General features: G+C 43.3%; 1 protein-coding gene across 2 annotated transcripts in view; it reads left to right on the top strand.

Moving 5' to 3' along the window:
* LOC142584992 (RNA-binding protein Ro60) overlaps positions 1-19,687 on the top strand; it is a 58,909-nt gene that overhangs the window by 620 nt on the left and 38,602 nt on the right. The window contains exons 2-6 of one of the 2 annotated variants that reach the window (XM_075695395.1): positions 3,445-3,517; positions 3,728-4,059; positions 6,114-6,348; positions 10,212-10,447; positions 18,743-19,030. In XM_075695395.1, coding sequence (XP_075551510.1) covers positions 3,739-4,059; positions 6,114-6,348; positions 10,212-10,447; positions 18,743-19,030 — 1,080 coding nt within the window. In that variant the 5' untranslated portion in view covers positions 3,445-3,517; positions 3,728-3,738. The remainder of the gene's footprint in view (positions 1-3,444; positions 3,518-3,727; positions 4,060-6,113; positions 6,349-10,211; positions 10,448-18,742; positions 19,031-19,687) is intronic. The other variant, XM_075695394.1, reaches the window with a different exon arrangement.

The following is a 19,687-nucleotide window of genomic DNA, read 5'->3' as shown; positions in this document are numbered from 1 at the left end:
AGAACCGCAGAGCGGAATATAAAGGTATGTCGGGGCCATACATCATCCAAGTGCAGCCAGCACAACAATCAGTGTCGATGCAAGCACTGTAATTCCTTAAAAGATAAAGCATTCGATGGCTTGGACACATCACACTGTTATCCCCTAAACTATCACTCATCGCTGCCTCGGTGATATTATGCAAAATATTTCTTTATGGCTTGAAGAAATTGTAGAGGAAACGGGCAGTTTTTCTTGGCAATACATTAGTAGCAGTGGCCGATTGCAGGAAGTATGTGTTACATATAGCATTAAGCTTTTTCTAGTTTAACTGATAGGCTTTTCCATTGGTAACATTAGGACACATGTTGTGACTGTCAAGTTCAAGCAGTTCTCAGTGCGTTTAGCCCTGTTGCGGGGATCCTGCGTTGGATCCTCATGGATCCTGGGGATCGATGAGTTTCAGTATATTTGTCTCCAAAATGTGCTATATGATAAATACATCAGTGTTCCTCATTATTTTGTTCTCCAGTGTACGAGGAAGGACTTGGGAAATGTTTGTAACAACAATCTGTTTCACTGGACGCTTCAGTAAGCATTTCATAGCTGATGCTTGTCTCAGAATCTTGCTTAAATGAGCATGGCTCCAGTACCCATCTGCTTAAATTCGGCACCTGCAAGACATGCTACCATGTGATTATACATAGTAGCATATGTGCACAGTAGAAGTTTGTATAATTCAATTTGTGATCAGTGTTGCTGCAAATAATCTATTGCTTATCTTTTAGAATCTCCAACTCCACTGCTCTATTGTTTTTCACCCCTGCTGCAATAAACGCAGCATATCGAAACTCGCCTTAGAGTGCAAATATTTCACATTGTTTGTTTACCTGCTTCTAAAAGGGAAGGGGGAAAATGTGGGAAGGCCAGGCAGTACAATATGAGTGCCTATTTGATTTAATACCTAATAGAATTTTATTACTGTGAGCTGCTTGCAAGTGAGAAAAAAGCAAAAAGCTGAGCACTGTTTGTAGTTTATTTATCGCAGACTTTTGATGTGGCTGATGGATTTATATGTGCAGACCCATTTCTGTTACCAGCAGGCTGCAATAATGGCAGTAAGCCCATACATTCAGCTTTATTCAAATATTCAAAAAGTGTTAATACCAAGTTCTCAATATCACACTTAAATTTGAAACAAAAGCATTCAATTCAGTGTTTCAAAAGCATTCATGAGTTTGTGTGTTTCTTTGTGTTCCTCATCCTCCGTCTCATTTTCTTTGCACTGGTTAAAGTTTGTTTCAAGATTCAATTTCATATTCAGAATTTCTAATGTTTTGAATAGCTTTCAGGATAGGACATCAAGTGCATAGCAATGCTGATGTGTTCGTCAGTGTAAGTGAAAGAGGTGCCCATACCTCTCACATAATGTCCGTCAATGAGTTTGGGGGCATACCCTGCTCACACAAAATTTGTTGAAAGACAAGGTATACTTTGGAGGGGGGAGGGGGGGGCAGTTCCCCATTCAAAAAGGAAAATCAAGAGAGGTTCTACTAGCTTTGTTGATGGTTGGCATATGTGTGATTGTCCACATGTAATGTCAAACACTTCTGCAAATTTTCAATCATTGTTTCACATTACAAGCAAAGAGGAGCAAGCCAGTAGGCCAGGTGATCAGTACATTCTTCAGCCTTAGCATTCTGAAACTTACCATTCTACCTTAAATTAGAGAGCTCACATATTTCCAACAGAAATGAATAATTTTCTTTCTAATCCAACTAACTTTTCATGCCATTGTTCTTCCCACTGTTTGAGTGATACACTTGAATATGTCAGATTTTTTCCATGTATTTTGCGTTGATGCCTTTTCAGTTACTGAAATCTTTTCATCTGTTTTATTGATATATCTATAGCCATATATTGTGTTTTCATCACCTTTAATTCGACAATATTTAAAAAGGTTTTATATTTAAAAATTTTGTGTGTTAGCACTGTTGTATTACTTATTCTTATCATGGACTGGAGATCCAAATTTAGTTCCTCAATACTGGACTTCTATGTATACATCTTTTATGATTCCTACCTCAATACTGACATGAATAAAATCACCTTCATTCATAGAGTTCAAGTAATTTTTGCAACTTTACTCTATATAATAACATATGGGGTCAATGACTACTGGCACTTACAGGTATAAAAAGCTCAAATAAATTGAAGTGGCAGTTTTGTTCCATGAACATCCAGCATGACCTCTTAACAACACTACATAAGCATAAATGTCACAATATATTTCCACTGTAGGTTGTTTTTCACTATACTGCACAGATTACTTATATTTGGCTTCCTTTTTTTTTTGCTTTTATAGTGAGCTGAAGATATGCACATGTATTGTATCATTATGGTATTATACTAGTAAATTTGGTACTGCAGATTTGCCTGAGATAATTGAATTTATAGTGAAGTTTTTAAACGGTTGTGCAATGAAATTTTCTAGCTGAGTATCTTTGCTATGACTGTATGTGTACATTATCGTGATAAGTCAACTAGCTGTTGTTTACTTTCTCGTCGGGTTAAGTACCACCTAATGCACAATACTTGCTTCTGTCTTTTAATTGTTTAAGTGTCATTACCTGGAGTACACTACCAACCTTAGAAGTATTTCTTTTTTCTTCTAAAATTTGCTCAGCAGTATGTATTGGTTTTTTAGCTTTGTTGCAATGCTAGGCTTTGCTTGTACATTATTTGCACAGTTCGTGCAACCCCAGGAAGGCAGGTGGATTTCCCTAAGGCCAAAATGTTTGGGAACCTCTGCTCTAACGAGCGCAGTTTACAGAGCTGCGATATCTGTTCTTGGTGCAGTCCTCATTTTTTTTTTTAACTTACCAATGTTTGGAAATCTTTTGTCAAGAATTTCAGGCGCTAAATAAAAATTCTGTTTCATAGAGTCACCATAATTTAGCTTTTCCTCTCAAATGTGGCAAACTTCATTCAAGCCAGTCTAGCAGTTGTCTCATTAAAGCATTTCTGCTTTTGACATATGTTTGAATACTCACTAGAGAAACTGTCAGTAAATTGAATTCTTTGGTTGCATAATGTGGTTTCAGTTCATTGCACTGTGCAGAGTATTGCTACATGTGACCACTTCGCTGATGACAGTACCATGTTTGACAGAAGATTCGACATGCCATGTTCTTTCACAACAGTGGTGAAGCAATAGTTTTTTTTATTCATCATTAATGCTTGTTGCCAATATTTAGCTTTTGCATGTTCTTTGAGCTCGTGCATCATTGGTTTTTATGATGAAGTGTGGCATAAATTGCTGTACACTAAATCGAGGTTTAATTCCTCTGTGATTATGAGTACTCACTAGAAAATGCACAAAGGATAATCCTACCACTCTTTCTTTCAATAGAGTTGGCAGTTCCTTGGAATAAAATTATGTAACTTTGCTACCTTTGTTGACAGTTCATCAGAATGTGTGACTGAAGGAGGTGTGGAAATAGTCATACCTTGATATAATTAACACGGATATAACAAAGTAAGTATAAAGTATTTCTCATGAATATCACTGCATAGTGAATGTATGTTTATAGTGTATGTCAGATATAGAACAAATGTGTTTTCATGTCATATTCGGCTTTGTTATAATGTGGTTCAACTGTTAATTTTTTTTTTTTAAACTCTGTCCAGTCCTACAGTTCACATCGAAGATAAGCAGCCTGTGGCAAATGTTCACTGTTGCATACAGGTCTCCCTGCAATGGACTGCAAGGGCCTCAGTGACAGCCTGATTCGGCTGCGGCGCTTCCTTCGCACGGGCCTTGAAGGCAGCCGCTACCAGGCTGGCGGAGTGGGCGGAGCCGGCACCAAGTTTTCAAGCGAGTCCGCACCGACAATTCACTCGATGGTTGAGGGACCGCACGCCTACATGGTGATGGAGGAGCTGCTCCACGTTATGAAATCTAACCAGAAGTCTCAGTGGCAGGCAGCATGCCCGGAGGCCATAGCCTATTCACTGGCAGTCTGCGCAGCCTCGGACCACCGGCCGACCAAGGCAGCTGCTTACCTGGCTTTCAGGGAGGCAAGTGTGCTCTGCAGAGTCCTTGTTCTTTCAAACATGGGTTCATAGGCATCCGCGTCAGAACAAGCTGGCTACTGCTTCAGTTTGTGTGTTTCTGTTACATTGTTGCTATGAAGGAGCACCGTATAAAAAGAAATTGTTTTTGCAACCGGAATTTGGCAGCTGGTGGGGTACTCACGCATGTTTTCATATACTCAGTATGCTGGCCTGATGGTAATTCAAGGTTCAATAGCCTCTTCAGTAGTTCCAAGCTTAGATGAGAGAGAAGGAACTGCATATGTACATGAGAAAAGAAATTATGTAGTAGTACTATGATGGTTTTACTGGAGAAATGAGAAGCAGGGCCATGATTTGCCTCATTTGCATGCCTCATAAACAGGCCGTGGTTCTGGCCCAGAAACGCCCATAATTTAATTTTAGACCTTCACAGTATGACCTTGCAGTTTGCCAAAATGATCACAAACCAAGCTAAATAATTCAGCTGTAATAAACAAAATGTACTTCTTGTCTAAAAAAAGGAAAGCTACTTTGTTGTCTATTACATTAGAATTATTGCTCTTTTCACTGCATGTTACATGTAAAGAAAGTAATGTCAAAAGCAGCTTTGGCTTTTCACCAGCAAGGTTGAATTGGGGACAGGTAGAAGCAGCTTTCATTGAATGGCAACAAATGCAAGTGCTTTAACAGAGAAGCTGTTTAATTCCACTATGGTTCTTGTGTGGTGGTGGCAAGGACCTGCGAAAGCCAACGAAAGCCTGCAGTCGCTATCAAATGTCAGTCAAAAAAAGAACCAGTGATGCAGCCTGCACCTGAGCCCAGAGGCAGCCATACGACCAGTGCATCAGCAAAGATGTGCAGTCAGATGCTGATGTCGGTGATGCGCCATTGCTAAATGTATCCAGCAGTGCAGCCGTACCAGGTGTTCAGAATGCACTCCAAGACGCCAGCATTGGTAGTGCTGCTGCTGCATAAATCTTGGGTGTAATGAATAAATTTCAGCAGATATAGAACCGGTTTGCAAAGTCTTGTGTAGCTTTCGGGCACTGGCAAAACAGACCTGTAGTATTACCTGAAGGTGTGAGGACTCTCTTATACATCTTCTGTCTTTATTGTGTGAGTGGTTGAGTGACATACATCAGCAAAAGCTTTTTTTTTTCTTTTTTTTTCATACTCATGCAAATCTCAAAATCTCATGTTCTGTGACCACCCCATTTGCTAAAGATGCATCAATTCATGCTGGGAAATAGTGCCAGCACTGCCTGAACAAGAACTGAATAGGAAATTTGGCATGGTTAGCAAAAGGAGCCGAGTGTACAAAACTGGTCAGCGAATGCTTGTCTGTATTGTGCAAAATGACAAACTTGACAGGATGGCATAATTTGACAGTATGGCAGAATAGCCATAGAATTTCTTCCAAAAATTGCTAAAGGGAATGCAAGTGTCTACGGAAGCTACAAGTGTGTTGCTTTAGGCAGCATGAGAATAATGGGTAGTGTGTTACATGGATTTGCCTGAACTTTATTCTTCTTGCTTCATACAGCTTTGTGACTTCGCAAATTCAGCATTTTCAGCAAAACATTGCATTGTACATACAATGAATCTTGAATCAAACAATTATGCATACATGCAGACACTTATTACTGTTATGCTTTTAGAGGAATACAATTGCCTAATAATTTAGAAAGCTAATACGTAATAAATAATGGCACGAGAATGTCCGAAGCTACTAGCACGATAATTCGACTAATCCATGCGGTGTCAGAGTTCCCTTTTCCAATTTTTATAGGAAACTTTATGAGAATAGGAATAGCCCACCTGCCATGTGAAATCTTAGCCCATCGGCCTTTTTTATATCCTGCCTCTGCTGAAACCTGACCATCGCATCAGAAACTAAAGATGTGATTTTCTGCTCAGCAACAGAACACCACTACTACAGTAATGGAATGGCAGGTGGGGTGCCAGAGCCACATAGGCTGCAGTCATGAGCTTGTTACTTACCCTGTACTCACAAACCGGCCCAGACTGGTCACTGACAGCCAGTTGTTCACCTGCAGATTTGCAAGTGCCCTTCGCAGCTTTTTGCGGTCACCCGCTATCTGGAGCAGGTGAGCGAGGGAACGGGCTGGGGCCGTGCCCACCGCCGAGCTGTGGCCCACTGGTACTCGGCTGGAGAGTACAGCAATGCCCGGCAGCTGGCAGCACAGGCAACACGTGTAGTGCGGCGCCACCGATGGACGCACGCCGATCTGCTGCGGCTTGCACATGTTAGACCACCCCAACATAAGCCAGGTATGCGGCTCATCCTTAATTTTCTTATGAGCAAAAGACGGGCCACATTTGCCAAATTTGGTGGTCTACATCCCTGGCACACTCAAGTTTCAAAGAGCATGGTCTTGTCTCATTTTGACTAACTAGCAATAGGCGGGTAACAGGTTGCGTACGAGTTCTCGGTTTGTTGGTTTGTGAATTGTTTGCCTGCAGTTGTCACAAACTTGGGTTAACCTTAATCCACCGCAACAATGTGCTGTCACAAGCTGGATTTACTAGACATTGAGCTTGTCATGTAACTCCTGTGTGTCAGTTTCTGTGGTGATCCTAATGTGTGCTATACATGCTCAGAGCAAAAATCAGCATCTTTGATGGGAGATGTCATCTCTTTAACCCTTTAAGTGCCACCTAAAGATCCCAGAGAACATTCAGAAAATGAAATTCTTTTTAAATTGCACACATGGATAGCAATACTTTTACAGATTCGATATATATATACCATGGGGGCAGGGAGTTCACAACTTATGTTTGAAAATACGAAGTGACAAGAACCATTTAACCATTTATGTCTACTAGAAATTTCAGAGTTGATAGGATTTCATTTCTGCCGCAACCGTTCAATGCTACAGGTACGTTTTAGAGCGAACATTTGTTGATGAAGGGTCACAAATGCGAAAAGTCGGAGTTCTTGAAAACTGGTATTGGAGGACTATAATGCTGCTTTCATTTGAGAGATCTCAAAACACAGAATGAAGCAAAGTCTGACATGACACTCCTTGTACCAGAAAAGCATATTTCTTTGCTGACTTTATTGCCAGTGTTGCTCCAACCTTTCAAACAGACAACGCACCGCTTTGTAGCGTGTTACTTGCCTCCTGTATACAGGATGAAATCCACAATTTGCTGAGCCCTCAAATGAGTAAGGTCTGCTTTTGAAGAATGCGCATGCCTGAAGTGACAGCAACACATGACTGGCAACCGTCATTTTTTTTTTTTTAAATCTCTATGAGACAAACAGTCCATAGGCCCCCCTAGTAGCCAAACGGAGAACTCGCCAGAATATAAAAATGGATTGGACAAACACGACCGGTTACTGGCACTTAGAATGAGCGCCTAAATATGTAGATGGGACATGACTCATCTTTGGCGCTTTCTGCAAGAAGTATTGTAACAGAGTAACGCTCATGCACGGCACGTAAGGGGCGAAGTGGGTTACCCTTGTGAGGTGGGTAAACAGCAACCCTGGCAATTTTTTCATCATGTCAGAAAAGTTTTCGTTTTAGATAATTCTACTCCTTCTAAGACGCAGCTTCTTTCATGTTAAAATGCAGAAGTAACTTGAAATAAGCAAAAAAAACACCACCATTCAAGTAAAGGTCCTGTGCAGGCTGATTTAAGCTGAGGCTTACTCTGCACCAGAGGCACTCAATTAAACTGGTCCCCAAATAACCTATGAGGTTATTGATGACTGCAGCAGCTGCTTAGCCTGCTGAAAGCCTCTGCTTCTGGCTTTGTCCACTTCCATCTGCTATTCTTGTCAAGCAGCCTGGGTTCCAGGCTGTGTGCTGCTCCATGCAAGAATCTGTTGCAGAAGTTCAGAGCTCCAAAGAAACCTTACATTTCCTTTCTGCGCTGTGACTCTGGTACTTCGTGCAGAACCTTGACCTTGTCATTTGTTGGCTGGATCCCTGCCCTGCTGACATTGTACCCAAGATACCCAACCATATCTGTACCAAAAACACATTTAGTCTCTTGGTTCAGTCACACACCATAGTCTTGTATGCTCTTCATCACTGCTTCAAGACGTACATTATGCTCTTTTTCATCTTTCAAACTCAAAATGTCAGACAGTCTCCAGAATACCTTGCCCAATAAGTTTATCCAGAGCCTCATCGACCTACGAAAGCAGACCAAAAGGAACGGGCCAGAGCTTGCAAAATCTGAGTTGTGCATTTGGTTGCTCTTTTACTCATAGAGGTGGCCCTTGGCTCTTTCCAGGACCAAGCTGAAAAGCATTTGCATGCTTTTTCAGTATGCCATTGAGGGATGGGCTCTGGCTCATCATGTCCTTTCCCAGTTGAGCAACCTTCTGCTTGATCCCAAGAGCCTCAAAGGGGCCCTAAACCACCCCTCGGGCTTGGTAAAAAAATTTTGTCCCCGGATGGCATGCGCTGCTGTGAAGATCTCAGCCAAGTTTTGCAGTTGTGTGCGGCACATGGAGCTTGCAAGCAGAGTGCAAAGCTACCTTTTTCTCAAACGCTCTCATTATGACACAAGCCTGCTCCTCACTCTCTTCTGGATGCTTCATTTCATCATATAGCAGATTCCCATATGTAGCTGCTATTGGCCAATAGCTGACATCAATCAGTGCAGTTCTTCCTAGTGTTACTGTGTATTGTTATTGATGAAGTTCAATAAGTAGGCTGATGTAAGCAAAAATGTGCTTTCAAATTTCGATAATAATTACATAGTTCCAAAAGAAGCCCATGTGCTTACATTTAGGTGCTCGTTAAAGAAACCCAAGTGGTCCAAATTATTCCGGAGTCCCCCGCTACGGTGTGCCGCATAATCAGATTGTGTTTTTGGCACCTAAAGCCCCGTAATTTTTTATTTTTTTTTCTGGAAGAAGTCGACTATCGTCTGCTCACGTTGGACTGTGGCAGCCCGCGCAGGAAATAAACTTTTGCCACCCTTCTTATTGGTGTCATAGCTGTCGGGTCTCATCAATTTCGACTAGTAGTTTTAAAGGTCAGACCATACTCACGCTTACCAGTTAATGCTCGCTTTGTGGCTGCTCCTTGTAGATGCCTTGGCAGACTAATTGATAGCACTTCAAAAATGAGCAAGTCCTAATGCAATATTTCATGATTTGAAGCTAGTCATCCGAACATATTCGCTTCCAGACATCCAAAAAGTTGATTCTGTTATGTTCTGCATCGCAATGAATTCCAGGCAAATTCACTTCCACAACTGAAACTGAATCTCCTAACAGCACATTTGTCATGTCTTTAGCAGACATCCACAAATGATGTGTCATTACACCTCACTTTGGCACAAGCATGAAGTGAGCATCCTTATTACGCCGCAGTCTTGCTTAAATGCTCACATGCTGACTTTTTTTGGGCACAGCGCTTGTGCTGATGGTGCCTGCTCAAGAGCATCCTAAATGAGAGGGGGGGAAACAAACAAACAAGCAAAGCTCACCGTTGCTGCATGAGGCCACAGCCAAGTGGAAGCAAGCAGTTGAACAAGTGTGCACACAAGCGGTGATGGACAGAAAGCAGGAGAAAAGACAAGCGAGGAAGTGCTTTCCCGCATTGCCTCTGGCTCGGCTAATGAGCTGCTACCAGGTGAAAAGCAAGTGCAAATGACATTGCCAGTGCTACCCCGTTGCCTTTTCCATGGTCTTTTTGAAGGTTTCAAGTTATTTGGAGTCTGGCGCAAAAGAATTTCAAGATGAGAGGCGAGAAGCACATGGGCTGTCATCCTGCCAGAAAAAAAAATTTATATTTAACCAGTATTTCGAGGTATCAGGGTTCGAGTTAACAAGGGTTTACCTGTACACACCCACATAAACATGCAGAAATGGATGCTCTCCATGTGCGCAAAAAGTGTGAGAGGTAATAAAAGTTGTCATGTACCCAAAAATAGCATGGAGCAACACAGGAAACCCATACAATACTTCAGAAATTAGGCTTTTCAGTTTCCAGTGAATTAGTTCTTCCTTTTCACGAAGCTTCCTTCACCTTGTGGACTTCCACAGAACTGATTTACTTATGCATGAAAAGCATCCCCTTTCTGTTCATGCTAGCGCTCACATAGTTTACAAACTGCCAGTTGAAATTGGAACAATAAAGAAGTTTTATGCTGTTGCATGTTGGCAGGTGTCGCCGTGTTGCTCCGCTACTTGACGCACGGCCTTCCAGCTGCCACCAAGCTGGTGGAAGAGAAGGAAGCAGAAGGAGGCAGCGTGGCGGAAGAGGCTCGGGAGGTCCTGGCCTACCTGCAGGCAGTGCACGAGGTGCGGCACACCAAAGATGAACAGGTGGCCGCCCGCCTCATGGAGGAACACCAGCTCACCCTAGAGCATGTGCCCTCACACCTGCTGCGCTCCAAGGAGGTATGCGTTAGCACACTTCACTCTGGTGCTGTTGCTGTGAAACCTCAATTTAACTAAACCTGGAGCAATTTTTTATTTAATGTAATGGTTTCAATTTCCCAACACATATTCATAGAGACTAATGCACTAAAAACCTCAAAACAAGAAGTGAAACTCGCATACTATTGCCCAATTTAACAACGTTCTGGGCGGGAATATGGGGGAATTCAAGAGAAAATAAGGGTTTATGCCATGTTTTAGTTCAGGTGATGAACACCATTGACCTGTTAACGTTTGCCACTCCCATGAAGGAACGCAAGACAACTCAGCAGGCTCACTGTCTATTGGTGAATTCCATTGACAGATTCTGAGCAGGCAACAAGCTTGACGAGCAAGCACCCCATTCCGGCTTAGCTCTTTCGTTACTGTGCCTATAGAAATCAATCAATATGATCGACAGTTTTTCTATGTGCTGTTATACATTTCTGTTGGAATTCTTCTGCAAGCAACCTCATGCACCCTCTGGAATGGTGACCGAACTTTAGCTGCCGTTTGTCAGATTTTGCAATTTTTGGCAAATTAGTGAGATTTCAACTGAAGGTACCGTCAGGATTAGCCTCTGGTGCTCCTAGCACTTCTTCAATACTTAAACGTTGCACTCAATCGATTCGGCAAGATAATTTTTGAATGAGAACAGCAGCAAAGGCTCTCAGGTTCTCTTGCTAATGTGATTTGTTCTCTGTGCTTCTCTCTGGTTGTCATTTTTGTGATCAGGTGTATGGGCTGTTTAAACGACATCTCAAGCAAAGGTAGATGCTCATCAGTGCATGTTATTTTGATAATTGTGCTCAAGTATTATCAAGCACAACTTTACTTTACCCCCCATGATTTTCTTTTATCTATCAATGCTACAACAGCATATGCACAAACTGTTACAAGCAATCCTTCCCGTTGTGCAGGGTTTTTAACCGACACAAGACTACACAATCAATTGCAGACTGATCTTCAACCAAAACCTGACAAGCTGTCTGAGCTCTTCAATTTAGAACACCACCTATTCAAGTGCCCTTATTGATTACTGTACAGTATTATGCAACATTCCATATTACTGTACACCACTGTACAGGAACTAAACAAAGTATGTGCACGCTCCAGTGCCTGTTCAACACACACTAGATCACCTTGCTCGTACAGAAAAGCTGATCGAATAAAATAACTGAGGAGGCTTCTGCCTGCTCCCTGACCTGACAACTGCTGCTTGGCAAGCCTAAAGATGCAGTAAAACTGGAACCAGGTGCATGCTGCAATAAGTACAGTCGAAGCCGACTATATCGAACCCATTTACATCGAATTATTCTATATATAGAACAATATCTGGTCACGGTATAGTTACAATGAGTATATGTAGCAAAAATTACACTTACATTGAACAAAAATACATGTAGCAGCGACTCCCGATATATCAAATGTCATGTGGCGGAAAGTGCCCCTGGAAGTTGGCTTTCCCTCGTGGTGGCGGGAAAACCGGCGGCACGGCTCCATCCAACCGCTTTCTCTACCGTGACCGCACTCTCTCAGACGAGCTGACAAGACGACACCCCCCTGCAGAAAATGATCCTGGCCCCAGCGCTTGCTTAGACAGCCAATCAGGGGCTCTTGTGCCCTCGTCATGCAAGATGGCGAAAGTGCGAGTTGTCTCGCTGCTTTTCTGGTTCATTGTGTGTGCACCTTGTGGGCCTTCTCCTGCAGTGTTGCAGTGATGAAGCGGCAGAATTTGCCTTTCGTCATGAAGCTCGAAATCATAAATTGGGTCGAACGCAGTGAGAAGTCGGATGTCTCCGCAACGTACAAGACTCCGAGGAGCACTATCAGCACGATCTTGAAGAATAAGGGGGAGATTAGTGCTAAAGTGGCCAAACTCACGACCCGGTGCCCGTGGTGCCCGACACATACGCACGGCCGTGTACTAGGGGTTAATCCGAAATTGCTTCAGCTGTGCCGACTTCCGCGTGCTCGGTGATGACTGTAAATTCTAATGAATGCGACGAAGCCATTGCTGGTGTTGCTAAAGTTTCAAGCGAGCAGTCAGAATTTCCGGAAGCCGTTGAAAAATCAACCGTGGACGAGTTTGTGAGCGCAAATGATGGTGTCATGACCACGGGGGAGCCCGAAGCAAAGACTACACTTGTACCGAGCACAAGTGAAAGTGGGCACAATGAGGAAAGCAACAACAGTCCTTGGCCCACATCCTCCGAAGTGATTGGTGCACTCGCACTAGTCCGGCGCTTCTGCCCGAATTCGGAAGGTTTTGGCCTTGGCTGCTCCGACTCCTTAGACAATGTGGAGATGTGCGTGCATCACAGGCAGCGAAATTGCCCAAGCAGAAGAAAAGGCAGGACTATTTCATGTGAAATTAAGCTAGTTTCATCAATAAAGTGAGTTTATAAATAGTATGTGCTTTTATGACATCCAAATCTTTAGTAGGCTTATATCGAATTGTGCTCTATATCGAACTAATAGGCGTTTTTTTTCGAGTTCGATATAGCTGGGTTTGACTGTAAAAGCAATTTCTCTCTATCTACAATCGTAACTTACCCATTTTTAGATTTGGAAAACTATTGCTTTCCTGCATAGCATGAGCATCACTATGGCTAGTATTCAGGCCAACAAATCTTCATAACTTTTTGTGGGATCTAACACAAAAATGAGAAACTAGGGACCAAGTGCATCTTTTGTATGTTTCAGATTTTCTTTATGCTCTGTACTTAAACTGAAAATAACAAATTACTTTCATTCATATTCATTGAGCTGCCTCTATAAAGTTCCACATAAGAATTCTCAAAAGCTGTCTTAACAATTATTACTCCTATATATCATTCAAAACATTAACGATCAAGCTATAATTTTATGTATTGCTGTATACATTGCAACTACTATGTCTTGAAATAAAATGTTAATGCATAAGCAACAAAAATTAGCATATTTCTCATGGTAACAAAAGAGGTAGGGCAATACCTCCTGATCCCTGATTAGGACACAACGCACACAGCCAGAGCATAGCATAAGAGTAAGAGCAGAAGTGCGTTACTGTATCCAGAGTTACCCAGGATGCACTGCTTATGATCATCTGCTGTTCACTGCCAGGGCAGACGAAACATTCTGTCAAATACCTGCCGGTAAGCAGCAACTTCAGCATTGCTGTCTTTGTTTGATCCATCGCATGTATTGGAACTGTCTGAGTCAGAGCTGTCACTATCAAGCAGCACAAGCAATGCCGTGCGAAGTAACGAGCGAGTAGTTTGTGGCGGTCCGCCATTGCCACAAAAGTCACGACTATCACTGCACCACCAAGCACGGTGAGCAATAAAAAAACGAAAAAAGCACACGTGAAGGAAATACAGTCGCCAACCGATACACTTAAGCACTTCTACAACGAATGCCTCTACAATGAAGTGACCTGTATAACAAACTAATAATTATGTCCCTGTTTTGTTGTGAGCTGTACGGTGCATAACCTTTACAACTAAGTGACCTGTATAACGAATGATTTCAGAGGCCCCAAGAGGCCCCATATAGGCGTTCAACTGTAATTCGGACTCAACAGGTACTGCCAAAAAGTCTGAATAATTGGTAGCCCAAAGTACCAGGCTCACCCGAAAATAAATGACCTTATTCCACAAGTGATACTACCTTAAATTTCGCTTGACTAGCGCAAGATGCGTTGGCGTCTACGAGCGATGCCATTCTTGACACGGTGACAAGCACGCTGCCTTACTGTCTTATCACTGTGCAGTAGTGCTGCTGCCCATCAACGTCTCTGGTGCTAGTCACACGAAATGTTGCAAACATGAAAGTACCGTATTTACACGATTGTAAGTCAATCACTTTTTCTAAATTTGAAAACCTGAAGTGGGGGGTCGACTTACAATCGAAACCAAAACATGGCACCACCAAAAAAGTGAGACTAACGGGAGCTACAACGTAGTTACAATTTTATGTTTGCTCTATGGCCCTACCCATAGCTTTTCATTATCCCGCGTGTTTGTTCGCTTTTCGGAAGGGTTTTTCAACATTTTTTAGAGTTTTACAGTGCACACAACACTCATGGGAGGGTGTCGATAATTGATGGAAGCACCGCTGTTCCATTCGCAGCGGCACCCTCAGAACGGCGGCACTTGCGGGGAGTATCGCTAGTTCATGGAAGAGCAGATACCGCTCGCGGGTTTCTCTTTGCCTGTTGCGCTTAGCTTTCTCTTTGACGAAAGGCATTGGTTTGGTGTGTTCCGCTTGACTGCTGGCTACGTGCTACTTCTATGCTTCCTCAGTTGTCGCGAGTGCTCCAGGCCCTCTAATCATTCGGCACTCATTCACAGCAGCGTTCAAGAGGGCTGCCATCCTTTACGCCGAAGAAAGAAATTGCTGCGCAGCGGGCCGCAAGTTCGATGTTTCTGAACGGGTGGTGCGAGAGTGGCGACTGCATCGAAGGGAAATTTTCACCTGTGACGGCAAGTGAGGAATTTCCCACGTGCTGAAGTCTGAACGCTTTCCGGAGCTGTAGGCTAAGCTTGCAGCGTACGTCACTGAAATGCACGATCACTCCCCGCCAGTGAAGTGCGACATGGTCATGAAACAAGCCCGGATCTTCGCCTTTAAGGACCTGCTCCTCCGTGAGTACAACGAGTGGCCGGCGGCAGAAGACCACGAAATTACACTGACCGGACCTGTCAAAAGAGCCTCCCTGACGGCTGCGTGTGGTTGGCTGCATTCAGCGTGGGCTGCTGTTCCACAAGAAGTGCAGTCGTTTGCCAAATGTGAAATTTCGCGGGACGACGACGCACTGTGCGACCGTAGCAACGATGACGATGGCAGCACTAGTGAAGACAAGTAGTCTAGTGACTATGTCACCTACTAACAAATTTTCGTTATCGAATGTGCCCTCGGGTATGCTCTGTTTTTTTTTCCTGTCACGTGATATGGGGGGGTCGACTTACAATCGTGTAAATATGGTATATTCAAAAGCAATTGTCCAAGAGTATAGCCCAAGTTTATCCACACATTGCTGCACACATATATGCCTCCCTTTGGCCTAGGGAAAACACAGGGAAGGCGAGAGATGGAAATTCAAGTCGATGAGCAAAACGAGAACAACGTGAAAGCAGGAGCCAACATTTCGACAAGTGGACTTGTCTTCTTCAAAGCGACGTGCCTAGGCCTGTCTTTTGTCTTTGGCCTGTCAATTGCCTTTGGCTTAGGCATTGCATGACCACAAATTCTCGCATTTTTTGGCACTTTGTCACTGATCAGGGCAACTCTCTGCTCACATTATCAACAGAAGTAGCTCGTTATGAATGGATTGGTGAGAGTGGCATACATTTGAGCGGAAGGCACCTCTACAAAATCGCAGCCTGCATCTCAAACATTGTGAAGCTGTCACTGCAGGTGAAGTACAGTGAGTTCATGCACCGAATTCTCATTGGCAACTAGTAGATCGACTAGGCTTTACTATTTTCAGGTTTTGAGGAACTGCTCGCAACATGGCCAATGATCGTACCAGTGATGTATCAAATTGAAAATACAGCTACTTTTGCTCAACCTGGGCACGTTAGTGCAGTTGGAGTCCTAATTATCGCCCGGCTCACTGTAATATGTCCATGATTTCATTTGTCCTTATCCATTAAGTCTATGGGTCTAGTAAGAGTGCCACGGAGCTGTCTGAATAATCAGGCATGTCTGAATTATCGATCGGCGACTGTATGTCACACAGATTTCCGATACTCTGCCGGTTTTTGCAGAACAGCATGGACTACTCCATGGAAAGGTTGCAGTTCAGAATTTGCTCTGTTTCTCATTGGAACACGTAGCTCACGTCCTTACTCTGTCTTTGGAACACACTTGCTCCAAAAAGAGCTGGAAAAGTTACGAATTGGAACTCGCCAGATGACAAGAGAGAGAAGTGCATATGTGTTTTCAATTCAATGAAGTTCTCGATTTAATGAAATAATTTTTTGGTCCTATGGACTTCATTAAATAGAGGTTTGATTGTGCTGCTTCTTTGTGTAACAGTGTGTCTTGGGCTATCCAGTGAAGAACACATTGTACTTGGAACAGCAATTCGTGTTGGCTGGGTAATGTAGCTGAGCACTCATGTAGATACAGAAGAGCATTTCTGCATGGTGCGGTGCCCAGTCAGCACCGGCAAAATGTCAGTGCAAATTTCAATGCCACCACACACAGCTGTCGGGGTACATCTCTTGAAGTATAGCGGGGCTGTAAATCACAGTAGCAGCTCAGGCATCCCACTGTATTAAAACAACAGTCTTCAGATAATCGTTACAAAAGTTTTTCACGAAGTGTCACAGGGAATAAAAGTTTAGCTAAAAAAGTCTATAATCGCAGTTCATTGAGTGTGGATACTTGGTCAGAACACAAAAAACGTGACAGTCGCTGTGTCGAGCCAAACACCTTTCGAAAAGGTCTGTGCTTTCATTGTTTGAAATTATGAGAGGCTCAAATTGGTCACCAACAAAAAGGACATCATCTGTGACTCTGGCGTAATAATTCTGCAGAAACCCGCAAGGTGGAGAGAAGTGATTAATAAAGGGAAAATTATACATCCACCTAATTGTAGCAATTGTGCAAAGAAACCCAGGTTCAAGTCTCAGACTAGGATGAATTTTTCTTCAGCTGCAAGGCTTTTCTTTCGAGGAGCGCATATTGGTTTCCTTTGTAGCAATTGCTACGATGAGGTGAATGTATCATTTTCCCTTTATTAATTACTTCTCTCCACCTTGAGCGTTTCCGCAGAACTATTGCGCCAACCTCTTGCCTTTGCCTCAAGTTGTTGATGAATTTGGCTTTGCCCTACCATCTGCTAGCCGCCTGGTTAGCTCAGATGGTAGAGTGGCTGTCCTGGAAAGGCAGTGGTCCTGGGTTCGAATCCCAGACCAAGATGAATTTTTCTTCGACTGCTAGGCTTTTCTTCCGAGGAACCTGTATGGGTTTCCTTTGAAGCAACTGCTACGATTAGGTGGATGTATCATTCTCCCTTTATTAATTTGTGACCCTGGAAGAAAACCTGATTCCATCTTCTCTATAACCAGGCAGGAATGGTTGTTCAGGCTGCAGTAATTACTTGCTCGTTGCCAGTTGCAGTAATCTGCACTAAGTTGTTGCAAAGTTAGTGCTGCTGCTAAAGAAATATTGCCGTAGCTTTGCATGATTTTGGGGCTCCCTTTAATACACACATGCCATATTATTAATTCAAACTATATCTTATTCTCTTGTTCAGTCAAAATTTCAAGCCCTCTTTTTCCTTTGACTCAGCTCACTGAACCTGTCAATTAATATGTCCCCTAATCCCTCCAGTTCTACTGTACAAAGCAGGAATGTCCTATTAAAGTAAGTTTGAATGTAACACTGCATTGCATAGCACTGTTCTGCAATGCTTACGTGTAAGGCACTTTGAGTGAGCACTAAAGTAAATGAGGTGTCATCGTGCCATTCTCATCATCATTGCTGCCACACTGCTCACATTGTTGTGGAGTCGTCGTGCCTTTATCCATGAATGCACAATTACAATTGCCGTATACGACGCCCATGAAGTGCAGAAGTGCTCCTTCACTTTCGTTTGGTTGAAATCAGTCAACAATATGACATTTAATCAGACATATATAGTCAACAGCCCTGTGCAGTGAGAAAATAGAATAATAAATGCTCTAATAGAATAATGGGTTGAGCTGTATTAGTAATTTATGCTTCTGAAAGGGCAGGAAAGCTACTCTTACCATGAGATGAGGCTTGGTAAGCTCAGAACAGACACAAGAACGAAAGACTGCTGGCAATGCTGCCTTGACATTAATGTGCCAGCTCACCATTATGACATGAATTTTGACAGAGTTTGAACAAGTGTAGTTAATTGTCGATTTGTAAATACGGACTACATTGCATCCCGAACAAGCAACAGACTGAACTTGGCAAGCTTCAAAAACTTTACTGCACCATAACAGCATGGTGTCACACAGACATACCAGCTCTGTGGTTTCGGTGCAAAGAGAAACAGAAAATTAAAGCTTGCTTTAATTTTTTTGTTTTCTTCTGGTAGTGACTCATTTTGCAAAGTTAACATAGTGGAGTTTCAGAAGAATACTTGATGCAGGATTGACTGTCGGGCTAGTTGGTTCACGATCAGCACCATGTTGGTGCGCTTTCATGTCTTGTCCCCAGTGGTAGCTGTTTTTATCTGAATACCTTTAGTGTTTTTCTTTTATGTTCCTTTAACGATGCAAAAGGCCTTTTACTTTCTGTTGCCTGTGGCAGGTGTGGCTGTACCTGGTGCGCCGTCTGCCCCTGCATGAATTGGTGACGCACGTGCCGCAGCTGTCAAGGGCGGGACTGCTGGCACGAGGTCCCCTAGTGGGGGCGCTACGAGAGCGTCTGCAGTCAGCCTGTGACAAGGACTGCCCACCGGTGGGGCCCCTGGAGACGTATGTCCTCAAGCGCAGCCTGGAGGCTGGACGCCCCAAGCACCACAACCACCACCACCGGTCATCATCGTCGCACCAGCTAGACGATGTTGTTGCTACCCTTCATGAGCACTCATTCAGGGTGAGCATCACAAAGTTGAAAGTGCAGCGCCATGGCACGCAGGAAAGAAAACATTTAGGGGAGAGCACGACATTGGACACCGATTCTAAGTGACCACCAGTTAATTTGCCCTACGCATTGCATGACCTGCCCTGCTCCATCTTCAAAGCGAATAGCTTTCGTTGGCTCTTTCGGCCATCTTTGGGATCATGGTCAGATGTCAGTTGGTGGTCAGAGGTAGGACTCTTGCCACTGATACTGTGCAATCCACTTAGGGCAATACCACATATAACAATATATTGGTTATAACGTCGAGTCAACTTCAGAGTATCAACTTATGCATTAGGGCTGTGAGAAGAAAAAAAAACATAACTATATGTTATTCACTGCATACTGGATATAACAATCGAAATTCTGCTTTTTGGGAGGAGTTTTCCATGCAGAATAATCATGAAATTTGCGTTGCTAAGTTCCCCTTAACCGAGACAGGGTGAAAAGTTTGCCTACGCGAGTTCGTATCTGCTGCCATTACTGTGCAGCGTGTCCCGCCAGCGCACCAATTGCAAAAGCCACTGAGAGCATCGCAAGTTGGCACAGTGTTCCACAAGGTGGTGCTAGCTGCTTCATGTCACCAGCAAGCGTTTAGAGAGGGGGAAAAAATTAACCGTGCCAGCACTC

The sequence above is a fragment of the Dermacentor variabilis genome, chromosome 6, assembly GCF_050947875.1.
Source record: "Dermacentor variabilis isolate Ectoservices chromosome 6, ASM5094787v1, whole genome shotgun sequence".
Classification (NCBI taxonomy): Eukaryota; Metazoa; Arthropoda; class Arachnida; order Ixodida; family Ixodidae; genus Dermacentor; species Dermacentor variabilis.
The sequence above is the reverse complement of the archived record's forward strand: the minus strand, read 5'-3'. Positions and strand labels throughout refer to the sequence as shown.